The 10,804-nt window shown below is 36.7% G+C and overlaps 1 protein-coding gene across 3 annotated transcripts in view; it reads right to left on the minus strand.

The window, feature by feature from the left end:
* SPEN (spen family transcriptional repressor) overlaps window positions 1-10,804 on the minus strand; it is a 102,270-nt gene that overhangs the window by 24,781 nt on the left and 66,685 nt on the right. For all 3 annotated transcript variants that reach the window (XM_019654871.1, XM_019654869.1, XM_019654870.1), the window contains 3 exons: window positions 6,548-6,708; window positions 4,616-4,816; window positions 1,352-1,503 (listed from right to left, as the gene is read on the minus strand). In XM_019654871.1, the coding sequence (XP_019510416.1) occupies window positions 1,352-1,503; window positions 4,616-4,816; window positions 6,548-6,708 (514 nt within the window). The remainder of the gene's footprint in view (window positions 1-1,351; window positions 1,504-4,615; window positions 4,817-6,547; window positions 6,709-10,804) is intronic.

The raw sequence follows: 10,804 nt of genomic DNA on the forward strand, positions 1-10,804 counted from the left end.
GGAAGGTGTGCGGAAGAGGGGGTAGTCTTATACGGCGAGTATATAACAAACTCTGTATTTTGAGTGGAAATGTTAGGGGGTTGTCTTATACGCCCAGTCGTCTTATACGCCGGCAAATACAGTACATCATTTAAAACAATAAGGCTCTTTTGCTTAAAGCATTCGTGTAAAAGTAAGATCGGTGGATAAACAAATATACACACACACTTGAAAGATTAACAATGGCTGTTCTTACCCAAAACTATTTTTTTACTCTCCAAAGTACAAATATACTAGAGCAATGTCTTCACTGTTATTAATATAGAGAAAGTCTTGAAAAGACAGAAATAATTTCCCTATTTTTTCAAACATTAAACAAAATAGTATATCCCAAGGGTACAAACTATTTTCTCTATAAATGGATTCAAGTTTTGAGTCATTTCGGAAACAGAAAAACCCTTCTATTCCTGAAACTAACAATGACTTGCATAATATAAAAAGTCATTCTAATTAAAATTTCAAAATAGAGCTGAGCTTCCAGCGTGACATCCATGCTCTAGTAATCCCCAAGGTACTTCTGACGTGCACTGTGGTAACACAATAACCATACACCAATCTGCTGCTTCTTTCTTACAAACATGTTTTCTCTTCCAGATTGTCCTTTCAACCCACAGGACTAGAGATGCCATTAAAACAAGGGCCGGCCAAGTGGCGCGTTGGTTAAGAGTTGGCTTGGGACGCCAGCTATGAGCTGCAGGGCCCCGGTTCGGATCCCACATGGGGGCCAGTGACGCTGCGCCCTCTACAGCTAAGATGGTGAACAACAGCTCAACCTGGAAGCTGGGCTGCCGTGAGTCGCCGGTGACAGCATAGGCTGCATTGGGGCTGGCCGGCAGCGGGCGTGAGCTTTCGTGAGCCACCTTGAGTGGCCGTCCAATGGCCTGCAAGCGACTGCCTCACCCGGGAAGAGAGCAATAATAATACCAACATGGGCCAGTGAAGTGACGTTCTCCACAACTAGACTGAAGAACAAAAGGACAGCAACTTGTCTGTTCCCCTTCCCTGATTCCCCAACGCTGTTCCTCTTTCCCAATTCCCCAATTAAAAAAAAAACAACAGCATCCAATGGAAAAAGAAAAAAAGGAAAATGGATAAGAAAATATATATGCAAACAAAATAAAGACAAATATATATTTTTACATACACACAAAAATAGTCCCCGGTGGGTCTTGCTAGATCATTTTTTAGGAGTTAAAAACAAATGAGAAAAATATTCATCACACCATCTAAATATCTTTCTAAATATAATCTGTACTATGCTTTGTTTGATGACAAAGATCTAAAACTGTTTTTATTGCAAAAACCAACATACCACAATTTCCCCAAAGCGCTGGAAGATGTTGCGAAGGTCATGATAAGTAGTGGTTTTTTCAAGGTTACCAATAAAGAGGGTTCTTGTTGCTTTGGGGTGAAATTCATCTATCCTTTCATCCAAAGGACGAAATTCATTTTCACTTTCTGTTTCTGTACATGGGATGGGGGCAGAGTAAAAAGAGAAAAGGGTGTTTTAATATGTATTTATATGTTATGGGAAAAACCTACACTTAAAAAACCAAATCTCTGAAATATTGGGTTTCAGTACTCATACAATCTGAAAAATTATACACAACTTCAGAAATATCTGCCTCTTGTTAAATCCAAAGCAAAAGAGGAATACAAAGACTAAAGAAAACTTGTCCCCAAAAGCAGGGAGAAGTAACACTTTGTTTGATCTTTAAAATGGAAAAGTAGACTTAATTTCAATTTGCTAGGTTGATTTGTTTTTAAAAATAATCACTAATATAGAAATAGATTTTAAACCCCAACAAGTATGATAATTATTTTAGCCTAATCTTAGGTTCCAAAATTATGTGGCTGACTCTCAAAGTGGAGTATAAAACTACAATCTAAAATATACACAAAACTCAGCTGAAAATAGTCCAGCTTCATTACTTGGTTAATTTTCTTTAAACATTTGATAAAATATTTACATTTTACATTTCTCATACTAATTAACATAACCCAACTGTGTAAATGTAGCAATTTTTAGATATAATAATAATAATTGTATGAAAATTGAAGTAACACTTATGAAAAATCTTTTGGTGTCACACGGACCTCAATAACAGCAGAAAGAAACAAAATGACTCTTGAGGTTTATATTTCTTATGATCAAAAGCCCTGGTTTAATGTCTAATTCAATGATAGGCTTTCTCCAAAGCTCCATTTATTAACTTGGTCTAGGGCAAGCACATTTAGTGTTTTGTTGCTAATTAGAAGGCAGCCTGTATGTTTGCTCTTTTTTTAATGCAAAACAAAGCCATCCAAAAAATTAATATTTAATCAACGTGATTGAAACAAAGTGTTTAGTGCCAGCCACTGATGACATCAACGCCAACACTGGTATTAAAAAGGCTCAGCTTCTGAGCTATTGAGTGAACTCAGTCAGAATACCTCTCCTTCCTTATTCCAGTCTCATAGCTCTAATGGTAGCTCAGCTTAATCTTACCAGTGTCATCAAAGAATATGGACTTTCACAGTCAGGTGGACCCGGACACTGCCCAAAGTGTATACACCTGTCTCTATGTTTTCATCATTATCTCACGGGTGTAGATCATTTCAAGATCAATTAGGTCTTCTTGAAACTATCTAACTAATTGAGGGCACATATTTAGGAATATTTCACTTTAAAGGGGAGAAAAATTTAAAAATAATAATAATTCAGACACATTTTGAGGGTTGTACTCCAAAAGGCAGAATCAGAACTATAAAGCATGATGTGCAACCATTAAAATTTATAACGGCTTCATTTCCACCAAATGGCTCAGGAAAAATTTGAAAATCTGAAATTCAGTTTAGCAAAGAAAAACAGTATATTTCCACATGTAATCTATTTAATCTTCCTGACCAGCTTAAGACTTAACACCCACATTTCGCTGAAAAAAACTTTTATCCCGCAACTACATGTTTAGGGGATTGTAATGCTGTGTGCAGGAGTAAGAAAGCAGTCTTCTCTAGAAGCCACCAGGGGTCTATCTGCAAAGCTGGTTTTCTTGGCTTTGGATTTCTTTAATTCCAAGAGGTCCTTGACCTAAGGAAGCAATCAGCTCCATACATTTCAATACAAAACATGTATGACTTCAAAAACCAAAAGCATAATTCCAACTAAATCTCTATACTCAGATTCAATTGCTTTTAGACATTGTGTTTTATGTTGTCCCATGTGGAAAAAGTACCTTCAGCTTTCCTATGCTTGAACCAACCAAACTTCTCAAAATCTTCACTGGTAGGTGGTTAAAACCCAATTACATCCTGGGTGTTACATAATTAAGTAAAATGCTTTTTGACAGCAAAAATCTCAAGCTAGCCCCACCACTTGATAATACCCCTGAATTAGATGGCTCTAAAAACTTATATAGATTATATGACATTCTAAATATTATTCCTCAAGTCAGTTCTGACCTATTCCAAATATAATAAATAAGAACTCCTCAGTTGTTCTTAGCCCAGTAGAACTGAGGGCAGTACATCTCAAACCTGGCAGAGGGGCAGGGACATGAAGGCATAACCTATAATTCCTTTGAAAAGATAATATTCCTTTGAATCCCTATGTTTTCTCACAAAATCATGCACATTTTGCAGTATTCAGTCTAACACCTCTGTGCCTATTTTAAGATACAAATAACATTTTCACATTCTCACCAGGGAAATTCTATTTTTTTCCTCTAAATTATCAAATAAAATGAATGTTCCATGAAAATTTGAGTTATGTTTACCATATAAATCCCACTCAAAGTCTTAGTCTCAAAGTTCAATTGTCTCACTATGTAATGTGGCTGCATAATTCTAACGTTTCTATTCATTCCTCTATAAAGTTAACTCATAAGCTTCCTTAAATTAGGGGTTCCCAAACTTCAGTATGTGAATTCTGAACCAGTAAGCTGTGTTGAGGTCAAAGAGTCTACATTTTAAACAAGCACTACAGGTGATTCTAAACAGGAGCAACAGGCTCAAGCCATACCTGAGAAGACTTCCTGCCTTGTAATAGGTCTTACAGGTAGGTTCAGGCTAATTAAATGTCCCCATGAAATTCTCAATGGGTTATACTCATAAGAATTAGTTTTGCTTCTTTGTCACTATCTTTCAAGGTCATAGAAGCTAGAATAACAGATCCAATTTGTGCTGGGCATAACAGAAATAAAACTGGTCTAACTAGTCCCTTGAATTGATACAACAAGTAGTTTGTTTTCTAATTCAGGATAATTCTGTTGTAATTCTCCTAGGAACTCTCTCCTTACCTCAATCAATTTAATCCTTGTGCGAAGGCACGACTCAACAAGGGGCTAAACTCTGCCTTTCATACTAACTTTAAAAGTCAGCATTTCTCCCTTATAGAAACAGAACAATTTTACCCTCTCTAACAAAAACAACGTATTTTATTAAGTTGAACAATAAATGTAACCACTCCTTAAAATAGAAGACGCTGGAAGTATGTCAATAAATAAACCTGGAATAGTGCCCACACTCAGGAGAGTATCTTGCCCTTTCATAGGCTGGAATACAAATTACACTAACACCCAGCTTCCTCATCTCTTACCTGGTCCTATCCATGCGGTGACTTCAATCTGCATGCCAAAGAAAAGTTTTCCTTTAGATGCAGTCAATGCTTTTTCTTGGTCCTCTTGCTGCCGAAAGAATACCAGACCGTACCTCTCTTCTGAAGCTCCATGTATCTGCACTGAAGTCACCTTTCCAAATTTCTTAAATTCGTGGAAAAGGCCATCTTTAAGGCTTGTATCTAAATCCCCAAACAAAAACAAGTTGCTTATTTTTCTAATTTAGTTGCACCTAAATAAATAAGATACTAAATCATTAGCCCAATTTTTGACCTAAGTTTTGTTAACATTAAAACACTACCGTTTCAAATAAAAAAACTCTAAAAAGACAATTTGGAAACTACTGTACAATTCTGAAAATAAATTGGGTGTTAGGAGATTTATTGATGATTTTAAAATCTGGAGTACAGTGTAAGAGGAGTTCATTTTCCTATTCCTTCTACTTCTGGTTATGTTTAAAACTCATAACAAAAACTTCAGGGCCGGCCGAGTGGCGCGATGGTTAAGAACTTGCTTGGGACGCCAGAGGGCCCCGGTTCGGATCCCACATATGAGGGCCAGTGACACTGCCCTCTACAGCTAAGATGCTGAACAACAGCTCAACCTGGAGCTGGGCTGCCGTGAGTCGCCGGCGAAGGCGTAGGCTGCAGCCCCTGTGGCAGTGGGTTGCCATGGGCTACCGTGTGTAGCCAGCAGCCAGCGTGAGCGGCCAGCAGCCGCAGTGAGCGGCCGTCCAGAAGCCGGCGACTGATCTGCCGCAATGATGGTGCCAACTTGGGCCAGTGAAGCAACATCCTCCACAACTAGATTGAAGAACAAAACGACAGCAACTTGTCTGTTCCCCTTCCCCCAATTCCCCAGCACTGTTCCCATCCCCCCAATTCCCCAATAAAAATCTTTAAAAAAAAAAAAATGATCTTACAAAAAAAACAAAAAAAAACCTTCATATATATAAGACTTAAGACTTTAAAAAGAAAGCCATACTTCTGGCTTTCTAAGCATCATGTCATTGACAAAAATGTGTGGGAAATAGCATGTAACACGCTAAACTTCGAGGCCTTTTAAGATGAATCATACCATCTTGTGTTAATTTGCTTCATTATAAATATTAAAATTGTATAGAAAGACAAGCCAATTTTACCACTTGTCCATTCCTAAATTACCAAGTAGTCTAAATCAATAGACTGTAGTGTTTCAATATCTCTATTTACAAACCTGGTATGTAGGTTTCATAGACTGTTTAATAAATAATTTAAGTAATTACTGAAATGCACTTAGCTAAGAAATACTTAGTTTGGTCTCTGTTGGTTTGACCATCTACTAACTGTTGTTTACATACTCAGTATGCCTACCATAAGAATAACAGTATATTATGGTTAATTGTCAATTAAAAATATCAGGAATAAAAGAAAGACTATAGCTTTTTTAATGACTTTCCTCATTTAAACTGTTAGTATTTTGAAATTGGTTTCCTATCATAATTTTATGTCTGAAGTTATTTCACGTAACACAGGACTCCAGACCAATATAATAAATCTAACTGAAAAGAGTATTTCTATAATTTCACCATACCGAATTTCCCCAAATATCCAAATATTTAATCCAGAAAGCATATTTATTCAAAAATAAACCATGCTTTCTTATATAACATGCACCATACAATCTTTGTGTTTATGTATATGCATGAAACACGCATAATGTATATGTGTATATAATAAGTACAAATAAAATAACATGCAATCTTTATATATATAACCTAGATATTATATAGTTATAATAATCACTTGCTTTTTCATACATGGCATTAAATATTAATGAACCATGAAAGCTTCTTGTCACTAAAAAGTATAGAATTCAAATTGCTCAGTCTCTTATTCCCCAATAGTAGCAGAGATGGAAGGTACAGTTTTTACCTGTGGAGCGTACTGGAAGATTCTGAACCTTGATCCCAAAACTTTTACGGGGCTCATCTTTTTCCAGGGATGAAAGCAACTGGGAAGTGGGTGCGGGGACTGCTGCAGATTGAACTGATCGGGCTGGAGAGTCATCACTTGAACTACTGCTGGAATCAGTGCTGCAGAAGGGCAGAAAAACTTTAGTGAAAAGACAAACAGAAAAGGAGCAGGATATAAGGCTTCTTAAAATCAACAAGTGGCAATAATTAAAAGATCTAAATTTTAGGTCCGAGATTTCAGGATGCTCTTCCCTTTCCACATCTTTTTCATATTCTACCTTCAAAGATTGCAGAACACGGCAAACACTGGCCTGAGAATGTGGAAGCAAAAGTAACAATCTTTTACTACCACATGCCACCTAGAGACAAATATTCATTCTGTGCAAAATCTGAACAATTTTTTCTACATAAAATTAAACACAATTCACTTAAGGGTAATAATGATAGAATAGAATAGTGGATATATGGATTTTGGATTCAGATCTCAATTCAAATCTTGGCTCAGGCATACAGCTTGTATTCTTGGACAAGTTAACCTCTTGCTTAAGCCTCAGTTTCCACATTTGTAAAATGAAAATAATAATAGTGCCTATCTCGTAGCGTTAAAAATTAAATAAAATAACCCACAGGTTTACAGAGTTTGGAATATGATGGTATTCAATAAAGGAAGCCGTGCTGCTCTGTTAGTGTTTTTACTGCTACTACTATACCTCATGGGTAAACTAAGTTTTAGGAAAACATAAATTCCACAATCATTTCCCAGGTAATTTTAATTGTCAGTGAAGCTGAATTTATAACTCTTCAGTTTAATACAATCCTCAATGGGGAGACAGTCAGTTGAAAGACAAGAGAGATTTTAAACAAGTTTATTATACCTAAGAACAGTGTGAAAATATGAAATTCTCTTCAGTGCTCGAGGTGCAGTACTACTATGATTTCAGTTCTTTTATAGCCTTCTCAAATAGATTGATAAAAAGCTATTTACAGGTTCTGCTATTTACAGGTTTCTGAAATTTTGCTTCACCCCTCCCTGTTGTGGAAGCCTTATCTCTATCCAACGCTGAAGGTTAATCCACCTTAAGCACACTCTCTACAGGAAAGACCGGATGGATGGTTTTTGTCATTTGTGCTAAGACTACAGTTCTCGTATCCAAGATGATCTGTAAGCCAGCTCAATTACTAAAGCCACCCTAGGATCTGAGACAAATTTGCTATTGCTTTTTTTTTTAAGATTTTTATTGGGGAATTGGAACAGTGCTGGGGAATTGGGAGAAGGGGAACAGACAAGTTGCTGTCGTTTTGTTCTTCAGTCTAGTTGTGGAGGACGTTGCTTCACTGGCCCAAGTTGGCACCATCATTGTGCTTTTCCTGGGCAAGGCAGATCAGTCGCCGGCTTCTGGACACCTGCTCACTACGGCTGCTGGCTACACACGGTAGCCCATGGCAACCCATTGCAGCAGGGGCTGCAGCCTATGCCATCGCAGGCGACTCAGCAGCCCAGCTCCAGGTTGAGCTGTTGTTCAGCATCTTAGCTGTAGAGGGCAGCGTCACTGGCCCGCATATGTGGGATCCGAACTGGGGCCCTATGGCATCCCAAGCCAGCTCTTAACCAATGTGCCACTCGGCCGGCCCTATTGCTTTTTTTTTAGTAAACAAATAAATACTATAAGAAAACAGGGAGTTATAACTAAGAATTTACATCGCACTTTTATCTTTCACATGCTAAGACAAAAAATGAAAACTTCATGAGATCATCATAGCTTTCTGCAATATGAAACATAGGGAAATAACCTATGCCAGGAAGAGCCAAATGGAGGTATATGAGTTACAAAATACAAACTAGTAGGGATAAAAGCCTCCAGATACAACCACAAGTCATCATTGTCAGGCCTGACAATGATGACCATCATAAATCATCACTGGGCTTCAGTTTTCCCAAGTATAAAAAGAATTTTCTTTTCTAGATCATACAGCAAAAGTAGTGTTACTAGTACTAAGTGTACTATATTTTCATTCGAATTCAGGATTAACAAAATTAATCTGTTTTAGCAGAAAAGGAGAAAAAAAATGCTTGCTATATGTATTAAGCACTCCACACAATACAAGATTATTCACAAGGCCACCAGATGACTACAGTACAGCATATGTTGTGTGACTTATCAACTGAATTCCAATGAATCATAAAGTAACCATTAAGGAAAATACTTTAATTACAACACTACCAATATTATATACATCAAAATTCCTTGGCAATAGTGGGTAAATAAGTAAACAAATATGCGCAAGAGCAGAATTTCTGGCTATTGTAGTAATTAAAGAGGCAGCAAAAAACAAAGTTCTATATGTGTGTATTGTAAAAATCGACAGGACGATGATCAATCAATGGTAACAATGATTTTAAAGTACAAAATAGTGATAGAAATTAGATTTGTTATAAATGTCATCACACTCTTGGTGAATTCCCCACTGCCACACCAAGTTTGAAACAAGATGCAGAATTTAACTGGCAGAATTATTTGCTGACCAATTTGAAGTGATAACTAGAAAGGGGGAAAGGTTTCAAAATGAACTATAAAATCATAAAATGATACAGCTTTTGAGTTCATGTTTTGATATGCTAACCTAAACTGCAATGTACACTTCCAGTACAGTCTATTAAATGTACTGTGGATTTTGAGAGCCTGAATCAACATGGGGGCACAAATTTAGATCCCTAAATACTTTTCAATCTTACTAAACTGACAGAAAGTCCAAATGTCCAGAATATGTGTCAATTTTTAAAAATTCTTATTTTCATATTCACTGAAGAATCACAACAGTTCTCAAAACATAAGATCTATAGTACTTAATTGTTTCTTAAAAGCCAAAAAATAGTTAATCAGAAGCCTTTCCAATCTAAATTGTCTTAAAGTACTGATGATGGTGTATCAATTAATAATTTTAAGAAAGTGGACTTTAGGGCCGGCTGAGTGGCTCAGTTGGTTAAGAGGTTGCTCAAGAGTGCGAGCTCTCAGCAACAGGGTCGCCGGTTTGATTCCCAGCCCGAGCTGAGCTGCCACTGAATTGCCAACAGGTGGCAGGATGGCTCAGCTAAAAAAAGTAAAAAAGAAAGTTGACTTTAATTTTATTTGGCCGCATCAGTGTCACATTTTCAACATGAACTAAAAGTTCTAAATTGTAAAGAACTTGAAAGAAGTACAATTTAAGAGGAATCTAGCTACACTTTCCCCAAAAAAACATAAGACAAGGCTGAATGATTTTTTTTTTCTGAATGATTTCTTCTATGCTTATAATTTTAAATCAGGATTACTAAGAAAACTAAGAAGCAGATCTGATCAAATAAAATTTCCATAATGGCAAAATATAATGAACTGGTTACATAGCAATTCTTGATATGCAAACAGAATGCCAGGATTCTCTTTAACCGAACTGTGGTTTCAAATGAAATCAACTATCCCTGTTCCTACAGCCATTTTATACACAGAACTACAGTAGGCATTTGACTCTAAACATTGAAAATGTCAAGGCAATGGATATACTATTTATGACTCAGAACTAAATTTGTTCACATACAATAGTAACTAACATCCAATGACTGACTTCCACATCTGTGTTCCTGCATTATTTGTAAACATCTGAGTATGATAAATACGTACCTATGTTGCGTGTTTTAAAGCTTGAACATTAAAAAGCATTTCACCAAGTTAACTTGAGATATAAAAATCTGGCATAAAGGAATTTTTTCAAAGGAGCAATTAAAGCAACTAGAAAACTCTGCAATAATACAGGTAAAAGGGCCCATTTGTTAAAAGCAGATACAATCTCAAGTGACAATTTTCCAACAACCTCTCTTGTCTTCCATCAGGTCTAATAATTTTTTTTCTCTGCACATAATCAATATATAAGTTTGAGTCAAGAGGGAAAAGATGCAAAATGCAGGTTTTCTATCAGGTTTGGGCAATTCAAAATGTGCCCACTGCCCTTGGTGCTTCCATCAAATGAGGGGAAGAAAAATCATCTAATTTATTAAATGGAAAGTATCACCATACCAGACAAGAATCCCCCTACATCCAATTTTTTACAGGTCCAAATTTTCAAGACGATCATCTCTTTTTAGTGCAGCAGTTCTCTAAATGAGGTTTGAGGTGCTGTGGGGGCCCCCGAGGTCCTTTTGGGGGCAGGAGAGTCTGAGGTTCTCCCTATTTTTTTTTTTTTT

The sequence above is a fragment of the Hipposideros armiger genome, unplaced genomic scaffold (assembly GCF_001890085.2).
Source record: "Hipposideros armiger isolate ML-2016 unplaced genomic scaffold, ASM189008v1 scaffold_232, whole genome shotgun sequence".
In the NCBI taxonomy this organism is placed as follows: Eukaryota; Metazoa; Chordata; class Mammalia; order Chiroptera; family Hipposideridae; genus Hipposideros; species Hipposideros armiger.